Source organism: Hetaerina americana, unplaced genomic scaffold (assembly GCF_022747635.1).
Source record: "Hetaerina americana unplaced genomic scaffold, ioHetAmer1.1.p SCAF_14, whole genome shotgun sequence".
Taxonomy (NCBI): domain Eukaryota; kingdom Metazoa; phylum Arthropoda; class Insecta; order Odonata; family Calopterygidae; genus Hetaerina; species Hetaerina americana.
The window spans coordinates 10,698,993-10,720,267 of NW_027286514.1; the positions used below are offsets into that span (position 1 = coordinate 10,698,993).

At 36.3% G+C, this 21,275-nt stretch overlaps 1 protein-coding gene across 1 annotated transcript; it reads left to right on the top strand.

Annotated features, from left to right (window-relative positions):
• Positions 1-584: 584 nt before the first annotated feature.
• On the top strand, positions 585-20,220 carry LOC139686327 (farnesyl pyrophosphate synthase-like). The gene is made up of 8 exons (XM_071583487.1): positions 585-1,033; positions 11,636-11,804; positions 12,175-12,315; positions 12,653-12,856; positions 13,218-13,382; positions 13,902-13,979; positions 15,262-15,396; positions 18,538-20,220. Exons 1-8 carry the CDS (start codon positions 810-812, stop codon positions 18,736-18,738), a joined length of 1,317 nt encoding a protein of 438 aa, XP_071439588.1. The 5' UTR covers positions 585-809; the 3' UTR covers positions 18,739-20,220.
• Positions 20,221-21,275: the final 1,055 nt, after the last annotated feature.

Below are 21,275 nucleotides of genomic sequence, written 5' to 3' on the forward strand. Positions count from 1 at the left end.
CTGCAGCAGGTAGAATTTTAAAGATTCAATCAATTTGTGAATAGCTGATAGATATATACCTAATTTTGTGAATGAAGTTTGAGGTTTTTTATATTGGATCAAATCATATTGCATTTTTTCCTGATCAACAAAAATCATAGAAATCCAATTGATCTCTCCAAGTGGAGAAATTTAAACTGAGATGAGGTCAAAATCTGGGATGCATGTAAGCGCTATCCAAAGATGCAATTTTCTTTTAATTTTATTGGAATATACCACCTAGTAACGGGATTAAAAAATAAATTACTGTGCCTTTTTAATGTTTCATATTTTTATTTAATTACCACATACCTCAAAAATACATAAAACTGTAAAATATTTTACTGTTTGTGCTCTCAAATAAACCTGGAAAGTGATCAGGGAATTAATATAAGTGCAGTGTTAGCATAGTGTTGCACCTCATATTTTTACGTTACCAATTTTTATATCACGATTTAATTCATATTCATCGAGGTATTTCATACTCTTACAGGTCATATTTTGCGCTTCCCTATATCGAGATTCTTTTGTAAAATTGAATTCCTTCATGCGCATGCGCAATTGTCGGGAGCGGTCGTAGATTTTCGGTCAGACCAGTGAAAAGCTTATATGCAAGAAAGAAATAAGCGGCGCACGCAGTGTCGTTGTGTTTATGTGTACGAGACCTACATCACGTAGGTGATGGTGGACGTCAGTTGGTAGCTAACTACATTTCGTCTTGACAGAAATTTGGAGAAATTGAATGAAGTGTGGAGAGTTGTCACCGAAGTTCCTAAACCGAAACGGGCACGATGTTGGGATCATTTATCAAGAAAGGAGCCTCATGTGTTGCTCATTCCAGCACTGCTTACCCTCTTCCTTCTAAAATTTTAAGTCGTGGATTTACGCGAACCATACCTGCATTTCGCAGTGAGCAGCTGACATCTCGTTCAGAGGATGGATGTTCTACTTCATCGCCTGCGAAGCCTACGAAAGTGGTTGGGAGAAATTTTCAAGTGCTGAAAAAACATCCAAGGTAAAGAGATCGAGGAATTTTTGTGTTGTTAAATGGTAACGATGCTCAATGCGCGACCATTTTTATTTCGTCTTTGCTGTTAAAATTTGTTGTGTATTTGGTCGGAGACCTTGACAAGCCCCAGAAGGTTATCCTAACTATATTTCTTTGCGAATGTTGTCTGAATATTTTCTTGGTTTTCTGAGGGAACTCCGCGTGGTATAAGTATTTATATTTTCCTTTTGAGGTACCACAGTATTCTATTGGAAACTTTAAACCTGCTTACAAATGCGTTAGCCCTAATAAGCCAAGCCCGCATATTTAAAACCTGCTAGGATCAACATCCTTGTTCGAGGTCAAACTACCTGCGTGATGATCGCCGCAGGTTCATCGGCCTAATTAACTTTTTGCTATTACTTTAAATAAATTTTGTGCAGAAAAGCACCATAGCAGAAAAAACCCGCTGCATACTGTTCTTATTCAATTTCCAAGTGGTATTTTTTTTAATTTTTCACTTGCCGACAGTTTTGCGTAATTTCGTCTTGTATTCAAGTCTCCTATAATAATTTTTGTGGACGTCCCCTCAAATTTTTGTTAGTGTCTTTCAAAATTGATGATCGGTTTCCTTTGTCGATACTTGAGCATGATAAGGTCGGGGAAACCAGCTGCTCTCTCGTGAGAGCGTGCAATTGGTAATGATTGTGGGAGCTGTAGATACTGAAACATCGTCAAGAATATCATATTTCAAATAATTTTTTAGCTTCTAATGTTCGATAGTTTGTTTGATTAAATCACATAAACGAATGAAGAATCATCTAACATATTTTTATAACTTATCAGAAAAGTCTTAACTCATGATTTGAGTCGAATCACATTGGCTCTAGAGCGGGGTGAAATATGTAAGGGATTTTCATATTGTTTAAACATTCACATTGCTTCTATAATTACCTTGAAATAAATCTTCATGCCTCCTTGTAGGTAACGAAATTTCGAATTGCCTAATTACAAATTGAGCTATTTAACTGGCATATTGAATAGTTAGCTTTGAAATCCATAAGGTATTAAGAACGGTTTTGCGGTTGATAGCACGTTAAATGAAAACTCCCAAGTTAAGGAAACACGTATATTTTGTTCAATGTTCTTTCATGCGGTGTTTATTTAAAGGCTTTAGCACAAGTTTTATCGGTCTGGAGATAAAACATTTGTGTGTTAATTTTTTTAAGTATTGAAACATTGACATTTTTCATTTTGAAACAACGTCGTATTTAATGTTTGGGATATGCTTGTGTACCTGACAATCCCGTAAATTATCTCTCAGTTTTACCCTCTGAGTCTGGGAAATTTCCTTATTAATAGATCATTGTTTTATTGTTTGAACGCAAGGACTCCGACAAAACTATTTTTAAGCAGAGGCGCCCGGCGAATGGCCCGGTGAAAGATTTTGTACCTGACGTTTCTGCCTCTTGTTCCGCAATGATTTCATTTATTAGGTACGGTGTCCCAAAAATGAACCGGCAATCAGCTGACTGCTTTCTGCTTGGCCGGTGCGATGTTGCTAATTTGGTGATAAATAGAATTCTTGGAACTTTTAATTTAAGAAATGAACGGTGGAGCCAGCAGAGTGCGAGTAAAAAATAGTCTCAGATAAAGTCTTATACTTGCGAGGGACTTCAATTGAGATCCTGGATATCAATCCGTACAGGTTGCGTTGTTTTTTAGATGCGCAGTCCTACTATTTCTCACGTAAGGGTTTGACATGGAGAGGGCGAATTTCGCAAAGGGCGAATTTTTGTTTTGATCGCATTTGCCACTTTTTTCAACATATTAGAGTGTGAAATATTATCTGCGACATGCTACTAGTGAAAATGTTGTAATGATAGATTTTTCAGAATGTAATTTATAAAAGCTCCCGACAAATCTGTTGTGGGTGCCGTTTATTATCATTAAAATTTTTTCCTTGTCTAAGGTTACAAACTCATTTTTTACGGCCATCGATTTCATGTCAAGATTCGGACAGGGTCTTCAATACTTGCAAGAGATATTTTCTGTTTCAGGAAAAATGATGATATGCCATTTTTGTGGCTGGTAAATACATACGATTTTATACTTCCCTACGGCATTGTTTTTCTTGGGAGACCTTGGTTCCTTCATTGTTCGTCGTAAGCGTTATACGAGCTGAGAAGATTGAAGATGCCGAATAGGAGTCTGTTGGTTCTAGGAATGAATGCCATTATTGCATCCGAGGCTTTGAGGAGTCGTAGCTGTGAAAGTACGTTATTTTCCCTGGAGGCGAGGGGTATATCAACTCCAAGCCGCGATTGGGGATCTTGTTTCTAATCTGTTCTAGTCATCGCTGCCCTCGATGTACCTCAGTGACACCGTGTGCGACCACGGAACTTAGACCCACATTCATTAATGCGTGGTAACAACCTAGTTGGTGTGCACAAAATTTGAAGAGATGACTTTGCGTATTCGCTAGCCATCGCATCGGTAACGATGGAATACAATGTTTTTGGAGAGCCTTGATAGCGCCCCGGGTTTATTCTTAATGAAAAAGTACCTCTATTGTTATCAGATTTCAATGGAAATCGGGTCCACGGATTATTTGGTTCTCTGTTGAAATTAATTTTTAGAATAACTTCTGTGTTGAAAACATTTTTTTAATTATGGCGGGTGAGACCACATTTGAAATTCATTTGATTTTGCGTAGCTTGAAATTCATTATTTTTGCGTAGCTTACATTTGCCGAACAGACACGAAAATACAGGTAAAGAGTTTTCGGAACAAACATATTTCAGGGCTTTTCCACAGACCCAATGTCATGGCTACTACTAAGGTTGCCAATTCTTAAAGAATCCCGTAATCCTTTTCCCCGTGCCCCATTCCTTCCTTTTTGTGACGGCACCGCCTGCAATGCACCGTGGGTTGGTTATTAAGCACACTGAAAAAATGTAGGGTCTGTTTGCCTCTTAATTCGCCCAAATGCAAGTATCGTAAACATCTCCCAAAATATTTAGAATCGTTCCTATCCCGTAAAATACCGACTCTCCGGCTAACAGATAGTTCACGGGCTGGTTCTAGTATGGGACTGGACGGTTTTACTAACCGGTTTTTATGTTACGCTATATTTTCATCATTTTCACGTAGCACCACATTTCAATTGTTTACAATCACTTCTCTGCTGCGGCCATCCCAACTATTCAAGTAGAGACGGCTTAATATGCCGAAGTTTCTAACACTGCTCCCTCGGATATAATAAGTATTTTCAGGTACCGATTGTGTCAACACTATGTGCTAAATTTCTAATTAGTTAATTTGAAAATAGTTTTATCTACCCCAAGTATTTGCTAAATTTACAGTCAATTATGAAGCAGTTCTTGTCGCAAGTTGAATGAAACCATGATAAGATTTCTTTGTCCTAGCGACCGAACAAATCTTATCATGGGTTCATTCATAATTGTGTCTCTAGATTACATTTTAACTGTTAAATTAGCATAACACTTCATTTAAGTGGGAAATTTAATCGGTCTCTTTTATAATGTGAATTCTCAAAGATTGAAATCAGAAATGCTAGTTGCGGGACATGTAAAAATATTCTTTAGGTATTATTTTACACTTTAAATTGCCAATATCATTATCTATTAACATACACATATATAAAAAAACATAAACTCAGTAATAAACCCGAAGGTCGGTTTGGTAGGTGATGGTAGCGTTCACCCAGTACTAAGCCTAATACGGCGCGTGAAATTCACACATCAGGGTAGGGGGACCAGTTCCTTTCCCTGTGCCGGTTATGGTTTCCCTGGAAGATCTGCTACCCGAAAAATCACATAGCTTTGGTGGAGCTGCAGTGTGTATACTGTGAGAATATTTCAATTATTTCTGTTCAAGAAGGATATTTGTAAGCCTGAAGATATTACCATATATGAAATAGCAATGGACAGTGATGCTAACAACATTACTACGTGAGAAGATAAACGGTGGCTCACCCGAGTTTGGAGAGGTGGCGATGAAGATGGATGGGAGAAATCAGGGAAATGAAACTGGAGAAAGTGGGAGGGTATGCATGTCAAACAAGGGTGGTCGACCCTCTGCTTTCGGCCGCGGAAAAAAGTCCACGAAGCGTCACTCTCCTAAAAAATACAGCCTCTCGTGCGTGAGGAATATTGAAAAGTCTTTCTCGTCTTTGCTTAGTTCAAGTGTTGGGGAGGAGATCTGAGATCTACATAGACAGAGGACGAGGTCCTATGTGAGATAATAGCCGAAGTAATATGTGACAATAGCCAACCTCATCCTGCGGGGGATTCTTTACAAATGCCCGCTTAGTTCCCTGAACTTCGTTACCACCACTAAGGGTCTCAGGAAAGCGACAGAAAACTAAGATTTCACCTTCAGATTTAGAGAGAAAATAATTTCCGTGCCGTGCAGACGTTTTGTGGACTGTCTCCGATACACGTGACTGCCAACTCAAGTGCAAAAATAGATGAAATTTGCGAAAAATACTTTAATTTTTTGTCTAGTAAAGCATCAAAAAAGTATTGCATATATAATTACCTTTGCTTGTTGACATTTAAAAAAATTGGAACGTACTTTCTCAATTCTATCAAATAGATATTGTAATATGTACAATTTTGTCACGTAACATCTTTTAACGACTACAGTTTTCTTCGTGGGTTAAAAAAATTGACTTTGAATGCATGTGATTATAAGTATTCATACCTGTGTATATATCCCACCATTATTACAACTAACAAATATTGTAATCCAGGAATCACGTCCATTTTTAAATGCGGTCATGTTAGCCAATTTTTTCTCTTGAAAGTTCTTCAGATATATGTGTGCTGTATATTGATATTTTTCAAGATATGCCAAACAGATAGACCGGTAGTTTTAAAGTATGGCGATAACGGTATATTTTCCCGATCGATAATTTTTAATTTTGTAAGCTAATGATTTGGGTAGATTTTTCTTTTTGGAAAAGGCTTTCATGGACATTTTAAATTGTGTATTCTAAACATATTGTGAAGTATGTATTCTGGTTTTCAGATGTTTGGTGATATTGCTTCCCAAATAGTGCGACTTATCCTCGTCTAAAGATGTTGTTTGCCCAGTTTTATTTTCTTTGTTTTGTGGCCTTCTTCCGCAGTTTTCCATTGGCTTTGTTTTTTATCTTCGACATGTCCTTTTCATCTTCGGCCATCAAACTTTCCCATCGCGCCCCCTTTTGTGACACTTAAGAAATCTTCGGAAAACGCTTCCTGATCCTTAATCCTACAGCTTTTCCTTTAATTTCGTTTCATGTCCTGTAGTGTTGCGATTATGGAAACCAATGGGACATCACATCCTTACTTTATTTTCGCTCTTCTCTGTTGACTCCGGATTTAGTTAACAGGGTAATATTCAGGCTCTAACCCTCGTCCTTCGCAGTGCTTACTAGGAACACGCGATTTCCCTTCGATTGGGTGTAATGGAATGGCTTCGCCAGACCCATGGATGTGTTGAAAGTGGCTAGATTTTTCAATTCCATTCTCCGTGATAATGTCATGGGGAATAACTTCTATTGTGTTTCTTAAATCCACTCAGGAATTTCTCTGTTTTTCGTCCCCTTATAATGCATATCGGGACCCCTCCGTATTTCTCGTATCCGTGATATACCGCCTTTTGCGAATTTTTACGCTCTCTAAGAAATTGTTCACGAGATAAAATGTAGAAGGTTAGCGACCTATCGAGCTTATCATAACTCTCTTTTTATAAATCATTGATGTCGCGCAAATTAAATACGTGTAACTAACAGATTGATTTAATTGAAGACAGACATCTCTTTACAATCCATTCAGACTCTTGTAGCCTTGGGATTCCATAACCAAAATAATAGAAATACTTGCTCATGTCAATAAATAAAACTTAATAAGAACCTTTCTTAATTAGACGGAATGTATGTTATAACGGGTGACTAACCTTCACCGTCCTCTATTACGGGAACCAAGGTCAGACGTGTGCACTGAATCTCGGGGAAGAATAGGAGAAGCCCAGTAACCTTCCGCCTAATTTTCTGTTGGGGAAGGCTAATTAACTCTCGTTGCGATCGTTGGCTGGATACCCGTTTTTCGTCGTCGTGATTCCCCGTTGGCGCTTGTTTACCATTCTTGCTACTCGGTTCCATTCAAAGGCATTCTCCAGCGCGGGAAGGTTTGCGTCAGAAGATTCATTTCTGTTCGTTGGGACGAAAGATATGTAAGAATTTTTTAAATAAATGAATTCAGAATTACGGAGTACTTGAATCAGCCCTCCCCATCCTTCTACCCAACGTCAGGCTACACTGGGAAAGTGTCATTAGTCTTCCTCGTACGTATCTCGGCTATCAAACATAGCGGTAAATTAACAGTATGGCTCTTACGAGTTTAACGTTCATAAGTAGTGCTGTGGAATCGAGAAATTATAATTATACTCAACCCTTAGGATTATGACACCGATAAGAAGAGTCAACATTTAATTGATCTCCCCGTTAATTATGATCTCTCTGATACGTGCGCGGAGTGGCAAACTACATTTTTTCAACTGAAATTACTCTAATGTGAACGCTACGTGGAGAATTGCCTGGAAAAGTGTCATTTTTCTACACGTAATCTATGCGATTAATATGGCTTTGTGTTGCGAACGGAAAATGTTTTGGAGGGCGTTGGATTTGTCCGTGATTGCTTGCAGAATTTGGAGACTTTTGCCTTATCTGTTCTCCCAGTATGGCCTCTCGTTAATGCTTCTGCTTGAGCGGTTTATCTAACAGGCAGTTATTCTGTGTGTCGACTGACAGATTTGATATGACACGCGTGAACTCCACGTTGGGTGCACGTGTGAAAGACGCAGCCCTCGATGTTTGCGTTCGACGTCTTTGAAAATACTTCTCCTGCGTCATGAATGTTTAATGTTATGACTTGACGTTTGCTCAACACCTCCGAGTGACAGATAAAATAAATGTATGTAAGACGGGAAGCATACGTTAAGATAACCTATTGAGCTACATCCTCGAGTATTTTTAGAGAGGAAAAGAAAACTTGACCCAACCACGGTGTGTGGGGAAAGGATGAAAGGGGGACAGAGAGAAAGAGGTTTTTCTTCAAACTTATGATAAATGTTTAGTTGCCATTTCGCTTTAGTATATGCTTTAGCATTTATTCTCACATGCTAATCATTCCTACACCCTATCTCGTGGATATTGGATTGTTGATATCTTGTCGGATAATTCATAAATGTACCATTGTAGTTTGTATGTAATTTACATCGCATAGGAAAGATAGCCGATATGCCTTTAGTTACCGATAGTGTGGCGAAAATGTGCAAATAATAGTGTACCCCCTGAGTCTGCAACCTGTCCAGTAGCATAGGCATGGGGAGACAACTAAGGATAGTTACCTCCTCAAACTCTGAAGTCCAGGGTTTAGATGTGTTGGCCCAGTCAGAGTATCGAGGATGATTTCAATGTCTCTTAAATGACGCTGTTTCTCGTAGAGAACTGAGACTTGAATTGAGAAAGTTGAGGAAACCATCTCTGTGAAATTTTCTTCTCAGCCTACGAGTTATAATTATTTCATCTCCATTCTTTCAGTCCACTAACCCTCTCCCGTTTTCCTTTCTACAGTCTTTAACCCCAACCACCACAGCCTGCTCACTTCTCACTTGCCATTTGATCTTCCCTACAGGAAATATAACTTTATACATCATCCCTCCCATCCTCTCTCTCTTCAAAATAAATACTATTACTTATGTAATTTTATATTATTAAACTGAAAAATTAACTTTAATGCCAATCTAATGCCTTTGCTGAGAGGTTCATGTGCAGCTTATGTATCTATCACAAGAATGCTGTCTGACTCTAAACTATGTAATTAGGTGTTATACTGATTAAATTTATCTTTATTCAAGTCCTAAATGTAGTCTAATTAGTAATGTACTCCTAAACTTGTTTTTGTGGGTACAAACCCTTTATCCTGCACATATAAAAGGAAATAAGTAATAATTTGAATTGTTATCTGGAAACTTGGAAGTAACTTAATTGTTACAATTATCATCATTTCAGCCAGTATAAATGCCTTTTGTAAAACATCAGTTTTCCCCAACCCAATACCTAAGCAATGCCACTGAAGCTGTCATATCTTGGAATACTGAGTCAAAAATCCCAAGTTTTAATTGTATTTACTATTTGGTATATTTAGTATGAATTTTCCCTAAATGGCATCACACTAGCGTTATTGGTTTAAAATTTAGGTAAATGGAAAGGATGACAGTGATTAGTGGGTTTGGGGTGTACCTACTACTCCTTACTTTTAGGTAAAGAAATTGAATGAGAAATCAACGTGATGGAAGCATTTCATTAAAAATGGCCTCCAGGACTTGGGAGATACTGTATTTTAACATAAATATGAATGGGTGGCTAACAATAACCAATCCTGAATCCTGGAAATATATGCAAGATTGTGCTTGGAAATATTTGGGAGACTGCTTCAAATGGTATCAGTCTTCCTGTAATTTATGGTTTTGAAGATGTAATGTCACTAACTAATATGCCAATTCAACAAACCATCTATCAGAATCGGTCATTTTTAACTAGCATATCTGCTATTTTTATAGGAATTTGGATAATGTATGTAGTGTCAATACCCTGAGGTGACCCTGGGAGATAAAAAATAAATATTTTGGCAGCTATCCCAAATTGTTAATTGATGTCAGTGTCACTTTTTTTTATAAAGATTAGAGAGTTTGTCTCTGATTGTGGAAACAGCCACATGTTACTAAATCAGTTTATTTAATCAAAGAAGAATATGAAATAATCAGTCATTGAACACCTTTAAAGCTTTTTTAAACTGCACCATTTAGAGTGAGATTTATCTGGCCAACCTCACTGAATGTTACAGCAATAATCTACCATCATGTGACTTCCAACTTCTGTGGTATCTCCTTTCCATTGTTTCTTCATACTGGGAAAATTTTTCTTTCATTCTTGACAGCCTATCTTATGGCCACTAAGAATAATTTGATGACTAAAACAAAGATCAGGAATTTATTTAATCTCTGAAATGTGAATCTTTTATTAGTTGTCTTATCTGGGTACAATAAAAATCCATACTTGCTGTTTTCCCATGCTCATTCAAGGTAAATAGCCTATGTACAATCCTTTGTTCAATTCCTGTGCAAATTACTTCATCAGACAAGGACTGAAATGCTAAGGTGGAAGGATTATTTTTTATTGTCAGTGCTCTTTGATAGCATTACATTCTCTTGGTGTTATATATGTATTCTCAATAGCTATTCAATCAGAGACAGAAAAAGAACATCTTTTTGTAGCCACTGTTCTGGTCAAGAGTAAATTTCACTGTCTCGATATAATTGATATCCTAGAAAATAAGTGTTTTTCAACCTTAGAAAGATTCACTTTTTGAACTTATTTTAAATTCATGCCATTACTGTTTCTTCTTGTGGAAAATAACCTTTTGAGAGCAAGCTAAGCATTGTTACCCCATCTCCTGACTTCAAAGAAAGAGTCATGGTGTGCTGCCAAATTTCTTCTCTATGTAAGATGGAAATTCAAACTGCCCATCACCAAAGGCATGTGTTAGGGTCCTAACTTTACCTAGACTGTGGCATCACTGTGTGAAATGCCATAACAGTGTATAAGAACTGAATCAAAGAGTAATGAATATGTGCAACAAACGCAAAAGTTGTACCAGAAAAAGCATAAATGGAGCAATTGGACTCGGTTATTCCTGGTGAGAGATGCGCAAAAGAGAGAGAGGGGGAGGAAAGGAGGGAGGTGGCTGGTGTAGGGAACCTCTCCTGACTAAGGAGAGCTTAACTATGCAGGCTCTTTTCTAGGTGAACACACTATAAACAAGGATAGTCTGTAATCATCCTAAGGGAGGTTATCTATGTGGCTGAAGGTTGCCATTGGTACCTCATTTAAGTGTAGGCAGGGTCATCTATGTGCGTGAGGTGAGAAAGTCTCAACTTGTTGTTATCAAGATTTGGTGGTGAACTCAGAAGTAGGGTTTCCTGCTTTATTGTAGTGTGCAGCTGATGTAAATATAGCAAAAGACATTTTTGTAAGGTTTAGCTAATATCTACGTGAGGAAGCCATAGTTTTTAGTCCGAAAAACAGGTAAATAAATCACATTTCTTGACAAATTCGAAGAAAGTATAGGTGATGCCCCACTAGGAATGGATTTTAATGGAGTCTTCCACTAATTTGAATTGCAATGTAACTATTTCAAAGTGTAAAGATCAATTAAATGATTTTTACACTTTGAAATTGTTCCATTGTCACATTTCTTGTTTTATGGTTACTTAAAAACTTCTATAAGTCATTAATTTCATTAATAGAATCAAGATCAATACATTTCCAGTTTTATTCAGTTCAATAATAGTAAATGTGTAAAAGCAGATTAACAAATTTCTTGTTTTTGTTATTTTTCTTTAGTTTAATTCACTTATTTGATCATGTTAACATAAAGTATGTAAAATAAGTATATTCATGTGTAATTGTAAAATTGTAATAAATATATTATCTTTCAATGTGTTACTTTGTGCATCTGCTTTTGGGCTTACTAAAATGATTTTCTAACTTTGCAGGTCTCTGTCAACTCTAAACCTTACTACAGCCCCAATAGCTGTGACAGGTACAGCTGCAAGCAAGGATGAGAGCAGGGAATTCATGGCTGTTTTCCCTGATGTTGTCAGGGACCTTACAGATGCAGGGCGTCATCTTGATGTGCCTGATGCCACAAAGTGGTTTGCAAAGGTCTCTATTTTCATCGGGTTCTTTCAAATTTCTTCTTGGTTAATATTCTGCCATAGTGTATTTGTGAATTTCTTGTCTGGAACAAGAGTAAGTTCAGGGAAAAGGTGTGAACTTTGTGGAAAGATAAAAACTATGAAATACTTGAGTAAGCGTTTTTTTACTGCTCTCCCCTGAATGATATGACACTCAGTTGACTGAATCATTAATTTTGGTGTATATTTTACTTTCGCGAGTTCATTCCATGTACGAGGGTAATCCCAGAAGTACATAGCCAATGTAGTTTAAGTTGCTGTATATAGTGTTATTGGAGCAATATTGTTTCATGTTCATTTGGCGCATTTCTTATATGTTCTCTTGTGATACATTTCAGGTTTTACAGTATAATGTCCCAACTGGAAAGAAAAACAGAGGACTGGCAATGGTTCTGTCCTATCGTCTTTTAGCCTCTCCTGATGAGCTAACTGAAGAAAACCTTAAGTTGGCTCGCATTCTTGGCTGGTGTGTAGAGCTGGTAGGATCAATTTTCTTAGCTTGAAAATTTGGGATAAGTTAGTGAATGAAATTAAGGCATTCAATTTCTGTCTTCTTTGGTTATGGCCAATGGTGGCCTTGTTGCATATCTGCCTTGACCTTATGGCAATTAGTAGTGGCATAAGTTTGGTGTGAGCACCATCCCAGCCTGGGGTTTTTCACATTTATCTTAAACTGTAAACTTAAAATGTAATGTGTGAAAATAGTCCAAGTGACATTTTGCATTGCGCATGTGCATGTTTTAAAACCCTCATGATGTGGAACACTTGTCTTTCCGTGAAAAATATTATCAAATTAACTTGCCATTTCACTTGCAGTTGCAAGCATTTTATCTTGTTGTGGATGATGTCATGGATGGTGCTGAAATGAGACGGGGCAAACCTTGTTGGTATCGTAAAGGTGGCATTGGTCCTGCAGCCTTAAATGATGGCGTTCTCTTGGAACAAGGAATATATCAGTTACTGAGAAGACATTTTCGTGATAAGCCTTATTATATGGACATCGTAGAGCTTTTTCATGATGTGAGTATTTATGAAACAAAATATGTAAATTCCTGATGCTGAAATTTCAGTTTTGTCAAAGTTTATGAAAATTATCATTGACAGCTTTAAGGAACTCACTTCTGTAAAAATTTTGCCGAAAAATCTGCTCCTCTTTCCCCCTGCATTAATCATAGAACCTTGTCCCACAATTTGCCTATCCCTAAGCATACCTTAACCCAAAGATTATCAAAATTGTGTATCGATATCCCTCTCGACACATTCCCAATCACTCCGAAGTTTGTCCTTGCATAAATAAGTTATGAAGGTTCTTGTCGATAGAATTTTATGTTAATGTATACACCCATATGAAATGACAGGTATTTTGTGTAATTTTTTTCAGGTCACCTTGAAGACTAACATGGGTCAAACTTTGGACCTTCTTTCTAGTCAGTTCGGGAGAAAACCTCAATTAGACCTGTTCACTATGGGGAGATACAATGCAATAGTCAAGTATAAAACTGCATATTATTCATTTCAACTCCCAGTTGCCTTAGCAATGTATATGGTGAGTATGTAATCCCTCATATAAGTAAAATATATTCCCTCATATATAAGTAAATTGGTGGGTCACGGTTGTCCAGGAGTAGAGCGTTGGCCTACTGACTGGAGGGCCTGGAGTCGAAGCTCAAGTCGAAGCTGATGGCATGTGAAATTCACATATCAGGGTAGGGGGGCCAGTTCCTTTCCCTGTGCGGGTTATGGTTTCCAAAAAAGACCTGGTGCCCAAAAAATCACATAGTTTGGGTGGAGCTGCAGGTGCCCAGAGTGCCTTGCCCAGGAATCGAACCCGGGCCCCTCCAGTCAGCAGTCCAATGCTCTACCCCATGGACTACTGCGACCCACTATGTTAGGGTATTGAAGTTAATTTCAGACCAGTTGGAAACATTGGTCGAGAATATGGATTGTTGATCCAGAATACAAAAATTAATTAACTTAGTCTTAATTAAAGATAGTAAAAATGCATACAAATACATAATTTTTGGGGGCAATGATCTAAAAATATTTATGTAAATTCTTTCTTCAGTCAGGAAGAAGAGATCCTGAGGTTCATCGCCAAGCCAAAACAATTCTTCTAGAAATGGGACAATTTTTCCAAGTTCAGGTGAGGCATCAAAATCTGTCATATTTTTCCCTCATACTGCTTTTGTGATTGTGATGAAGTCCCATTGTGTAGGGACCTTATGTTAAAATAGACCTGTGCATAGCAATTTGGTGGCTAAAAAAAGTGTAGCACCTTTAAAAGTTTCATGCTAACATTACAGTTTATGTTCACTTATCTATCATTTCTGGTCGATCTGACCATAGCACTTCTTACGTTTTTTAAATTTTTGATCAAATTTAGCTATTTTTAAAATTATATATCTTTGATGAGGGGAACATGTCCAGTGTGTATCTAATATTTTATTTCATTGGAGTAAATTATAGCTTTCATTGGCTGAGGAACTTGTGTGATAAATTACAGGGAAATACATGTAATACCTGTATTAGTAAAGATCATTGAAACTTAAGTTACAACATACAGTCTAGTTTATTGGTGAACATCATTTCACTGCTTTCCAATCGTTTATCACTAACAAATAGGTAAAAACGTCTTTTCAACCATCATATCTGTCTAAACATGTGTAAGTCAATATTATTTTATTAGAATGCATGAAGAAAACTCCTCATCCCTTGATTTAAAAGCATGGTTGGGAAGAAATTCTATGTTCAGGTTTAGTCTACTGATAGATTACAGTACCCTTCATTGTGATTGCATTCAAATGATAATGATATAGTTTTATAAGATGAATACTATATTCTCGCTAGAATTTGTGTCCCTTATTCTCATGAAGGTAAGATATCCATGACTCTCCTCCTCTGGTACCACCAGGAGTTTTCATTCACTTCTAGAACATAGGTTATAACAGATACCGTAATATGCATGCTAGAGTTAGAAAATGGGCTGATGTGGTAGTTGAATTTCATTCATGTTGTACAGATGTATCTTATAATCAGTGTGACTAAGCAGCTTTTTATGAAAACACCACAATTAGGTTTATTTTATCAATCATAATCAGCATTAATTGTCCTCTCAATGAACGTGACACTTTCAGGATAGGCATACTTAAAAACCATGTAGAATCAAATAAAGGTATTGGTCTCTTAGGTGTACACCATGTGCACATGAAATTTGGAAGAAACTAGGCTTTATAGGATATGCTTATGATTTTTGTCCTTGATTTATCTCTCAAGAGTATCTCAGATATTGGGTCAAAAACAATAATAATAATTATTATTATTGAAAAAATAAAACAAAATTTTTTATTTATTAAAACTTTTATTTATCCAATATGTCATTTATTTCCAATTTTTTAACTCTTTTACCCATAATTTTTCATTTATAGGATGACTTCTTGGATTGTTTTGGAAACCCAGAAATCACAGGGAAGGTTGGAATGGACATTGAAGATGGCAAGTGCACTTGGTTGATAGTTGTGGCATTACAGAGAGCAACCCGAGAACAACGGGCCCTTCTTGAGGTATGCCTTTCCTTCAGTGGTGATCTTCATACTGTTAGTGTCGTTTGACTGGTTCCTTCCCGCAAGATTTACCTGGAGGCAGAAGATTTCATTGCTGAAAGATGTTTCAAGGATGAGGGGAGCATAAGTGTCTCCTTGATGTCATATACTGCAATGTGAATTGTTTAAGTCTTTTTCCTTTTCAACCTTATTGAGACCCAGAAATTTTGGTCCTCATTTTGTTTAGCATCACATTTGTACTTCTAAGAAACAGAAGTATTGTAGGACTAGTGGACCCAACAGTGAGGCTGAGGATCACTGGTTCAAGCTTATTATAAAAGCATTTTCAGGTTTCGCAAAAATCATAATTTGTGAATGAGATGACCAAAATAAAGGCTCCTTTTTAAACACTATTCTGCAACATTGGTGAGAGTTGACAATGTGTCTAGAAGACTGATGACCAAATGAAGAATATTAGTTAGTATCAACTGCCACAGCCAAGGCCAAGAGTTAAGTTGTCAGAATTGGCTGTGATACAGTGTTGGCAAAGAAAAACCATCACATTGGTATCTAGCACTCAGCATTGTATTTACAAATACAAGTATACATGTAACATCATACGAATGCTTGTATGATCTCTTGAAAATCCTCCTGTTAACATTTTCAGTAGGTAAAATATTCTCCAATATTCCCCCTTTTTGGGTCTCTGCATGGAGGCTACTAAGACTATGCTAATGTCAAAGCAATTAAAAGGGGGGGTTGTTATGGAGGTGGTAAAGAATAGACACCTTTAGGGTGAAATAAAATCGGAAGAAATAAATTGGAGATAACCCAAACCAATCTAGATTTAAATAGACCAGAGGAATTAAGTTGACCATACTCTGCTAAAGTTTAGTGATGGAAAAATATTATACCTTTCAGATATCTGCTCTTTTATGAAGGCTTTTTGAGCATAACATCCAAGATTTTCAAGCACCTGATAACTTTTGGGATGGATTACGATGATTGAAATATAATGATCTAAAATTAAAATGCAATAATTTGTGTGTATAAAAAGTGTTTCAATCATTCGCCTTGACAGGGAAGCATAATTGATTGTAGGATGCATAAAATGCAGTGGCAGCCCACATTGTGGGCTTGGAATTATCTCTGATGGAAGCAATCATGAGGACAATATAGGGCTTTCATGAGCCCATCTTTAAATTAATGGGTTCATGCTGTTGATGCTATGTTTTGTGCATGCAGGATATTGTTGCAGGTCACTTTTCAGAAATGTACCATGATGGAGGGATTGTTGACTGAAATTGATGGCCTTGAGCATTTATCTGTCCCTGAACCATGACTGTAGGCAACACCCTTACTCATCAGCTTTTTCGACTCGACTACCTTCTGTTACATGTCAATACATATTATGAAAATCTTTTAAATTAGTCAGAAATGAATGACAAAACCTACTGGGCAATCATTTGTTTGGAAAACTATTTTTTTTTTGTCAGTTTTTTGCAAAAATTCTTATTTTTTTCTAAAAGGACGGAACAGTTCATAATTGCTTACCAAGAAAGAGCTCACAGACAAATAATATAAATATAAGTGTGTTATCTGTCAAAATCTAGAAAATGGGCTCTGTTCCTTAGTGTACTACCTTGATCAAAAATTTCCCGGAATTTATTCAGAAAATTAAAAATACAAGTTTATTCATCTAAATCTATATTGTCCCCTTCAAAGTAATCCCCATCGACTGCAACACACTTATGCCAGCGCTTGATCCAATCCTCGAAACATTTTTTATATTCGGTTTTCGGTATGTCCATAAGTGCTTCCTGCGATTTTTCCATTACTTCCTCTCGGCTGCTAAAACGCGTTCCCCGTAATGGTTTTTTAACTCGATTGAACAGAAAGAAGTCGCAGTGAGCCAAATCAGGTGAATTCGGTGGCTGTTGGATGGTATTTGTTGCATTTTTCGTCAAAAAATTACGAATAATGATAGCACTGTGCGACGGTGCGTTATCATGGTGCAAAATCCACGAGTTTTCTGCCCACATTTCTGGTCTCTTTCGGCGAATTGCTTCACGCAAACGTCTCATAACGCCCAAATAATACTCTTTGTTTACTGTCTGGCCTTCTGGCAAAAATTCATGATGCACTACACCGTTGTAATCCATGAAAACCGTCAGCATTGCCTTCTTTTTTGACTGAAAACGACGTGGTTTTTTTGGTCTCGGCTCATTTGGTGAACGCCATTCACTTGCCTGATGTCTGGATTGCGTGTCGTACTCATAAACCCACGTCTCGTCTCCAGTAATGATCCTTTTGATGAATGTGGGATCGGATTCAGCCTCGCAAATCATGTCTTTTGCGACGTCAACACGGTCTCTTTTTTGCATGAAATTGAGGTCTTTTGGCACCAACTTTGCTGCTACACGACGGAAACCCAAATCATTAACCACAATGTCTTGGGCGGATCCATAGGCAATGTTCAAGTCCTCCGCTATTTCTCTGATGGTTAATTTGCGGTTATTGACCAACATTTCTTTTACTTTATCAATTTTTTCACCGACTTTCGATGTCGATGGTCTGCCACTGCGTTCATCATCTTCGATTGACTCACGACCACTTCTGAACCGCTCGTGCCACTGGTAAACGACCGTTTTTTTTAGAGAATCGTTGCCGAAACACTTTTCCAACATTTCCAACGTCCGTGCGCCACTAAATCCGTTTTTTACGCAAAATTTAATACAAGTTCGTTGTTGCAAATTTAAATCCATTTCTGAAATTGTAAAAAATCGCCAACACACACAGAGATAGATGTACTCTTGGCTACGTAACTTTTGCAAATGTCAAGTTATGACACTAAGATTTAAAGGGAATATCAACAACAGATGTACCAATTTAACAAAAAAAACAGAACTCAAATCGGAACGATGGGAGCGCCACACGGTGGTTATTCCGGAAACTTTTTGATCAAGGTAGTAGGTGTTACCTTGATTCCATGAGAAAATGCAATCCAGTTAAACAATTTTTATATTTTCTTTTTTTTTTAATTGTAAATTTACTTTTATTATTTTAATTTGCTCTAGGATATAATGAAATCCATGAATGGAATGTTGGTTAGTAATATTTTTACTTATTATTCAAAGCTAAAAGAATTTTTCGTTTTCATAGGAATGCTATGGTTCCAAAGATCCTGCCTGCATTGCTGCAGTAAAACACCTGTATGAGGAACTAGGTTTACCAGCAACATATGCAACATATGAAGAGGAAAGTTACAACTTAATAAGAACCCACATCCAGCAAATTTCTCGTGGTTTGCCCCACAAGCTCTTCTTCAAGTTTCTTGAAAAGATATACAGGAGAGACAGTTGAATTGTTTGTATAAAATTTTTCAGTGTTTGCTTGAGAAATTTGTGTTAGGTTGTTTGTTGGTTACTTTGAAAGTCAATGTGAAAGAATCTACAGCAATAATGACATTGAACATAGTCTTTTCTGTGAAACTTTTTCTGGAGTTCTTTGTATTTTCTTCAAATTGATTTGGAGAACTGATTAGTCTTAATTTCATCTGTGATTTCTATCTCTAAAATATTTTTCTGTCATCAATTGGTCTGCACAGAAAATGGAAATTAGAGTGAAAATAACAGTGCTTTAGTTGTATCATGCAGGTATCAGGATGGGTTATGTATCGCAATGCGGTTTCTGCATGTTTGACTTATATTTTTTAGGAGTTTTTTTATGAGAACTCGGTCATTTATCTTCTTGCCATTACTTCAAATTGTGAAGCATGACGCAAGAAAAAACCTTGCTGAATTTTTCAGTGATATTCACTTCAACAGCTACTGAAAATGATTTCATGAAGATAAAAACTCAGGCCAAAAACTGAACCAGGTGTGAAATTCAAAAGATATTTAATTACATATAAGCACAACTTCTTTGCTGTCATCACTGCCAGGTTTTTTTCTCATTCAATGCATTGATGTGCAGCCCAGCCCTTTGGAAAACTTGATTTTTAATATAAACAATAACATATATCATATATACCTTGATGGGATTTCTTTCTCTTCAAAAAATATTTTTTTATTGTTCTCATTTTTGGATTTTTGCGTAAAATTGTATAATGAACTTTGTATGACTTGACCAGAGTTTAAAAGTTTATATTTTGATTCTTTCCAATGAACTGATAACATTTATTCATACTCCTTTCTTGTCAAGGCATTGAAATGTTATGTGCTTATTAGATCTTTTGTGTAACATTTCAAATTGTCAGAACACTAGTTCAGATTTATATGTGGAGTAATGCACGATTGTTCTGTGTGGTAATACTTTTATGCAACGAAAGGGATATGAACATTTCAAAAAAAGATATTCTCTGTGCTCATATATTTTCGATTCACAGATATTATATACAGTCATCCTATTTACATCAGAAGGCTGTGAAACTGAAGGTGGAAACTAACAGATCAGTCATGAGAAAAAAGTACCTATATGTCTATTATCAAGATTATTGAAAGATGGAGAAAGTTATTGTAATAGTTTAAACAATGTGAAATGTCTACTAATAACTTACATGACTTATATAAAAGGAGAGTATATAATAAAATTAAAATATATTGCATTAAGTATACTATGTCATGTGAAAGCATTTAATAAGATGTCTTCAAGCAATGTCTAATAAACTGATTCATATATACACCTATGGTTTGGACAATAATATGATGCTGATTTATTTGAACCATTAAGTTTATACATTTTTTTATTTGGTATGGGTTTTGCTTGCATGGAAAATTTTCAGGATTGTGCCATTTAGTAAAAATTGTCACATTCCTCTAGTAAAGTATATTATTTTGTATTATCCTTCATGTTTATATGATAATAAAAATCACCATTTTGATAAAATATTTTTTGTAAATGATGTAACAATCATGAATGGTTCCTTGCGTTCATAAACATGTTTGCATAGCACAATATATAGCTGGTGCTCAATTCACTCCAATGCAATTTAGATGATTTCACGTTGATGCCATTGTTATTGGCATGTATAGCATCTTGTTTATGCTACCTTTCTTATTTTCATATCCCCTCAGCCGTTTAATAGTACATACAGTGTATTGTGAGTGGGAATTGTTCTTTTTTGCTAAGAAAGTACATGGTGAAAAGCAAGATGTGTAAAGGTATAGATGTGTTACACTCATTTTTACTGCAAAGGTTTACGAATATAGGCATGCAACACATTGGGCAGTTGAGTGTAATGACATTTTGTGTCGCTAGCAATTTATGTGTACGATTAGAAACTTTGATGTAATCTCATCAGTGAAAATAAGTTTTGAAAGTATTTCTTGTGATAAAAATTATTGTAGGAAGGATTTAAAACTGAATGACATTAAGTTGGTAGAGTTCACTGTAATGATGTTCATTGGGATTGCACTCTTTATAGACCGAAGAAATGAAAATTAAAGGAAATTAATTCAAACAGTGGCATTAGGAGAAGTGCTGAAGGAACAGGTGTGTGGGGTATGACAATAAACTTGGCATAAGCAAATATTTCAATGGGAAAACACTGAGAGAGCCAATTGCAATGCAACTATTTTTTGTTTGCATCTCTTTATTGTATTTCCAAAAATATGAGAACATTTTGTTTTCGCTTAGTTTTGATGAAATTTAATTATAAATGTTATGTTCACCACACATTAAAAATAGTATGATCAATTGTCATGTTTTAAGACTTAAGCTCTTTCGGCAGCCAGGCATACTTGGTAATTTGTAAGGATTAATTAATTAGGTACCATTTTCATCAATAAGTATTAATTTGATCTTCATTCAAGCTAATTAATGAACAACAAGCAATAGATTAATATTCTAGAACCATATATTTCCAAAGAAATTATTATTTAATTATACATTTTCACTTG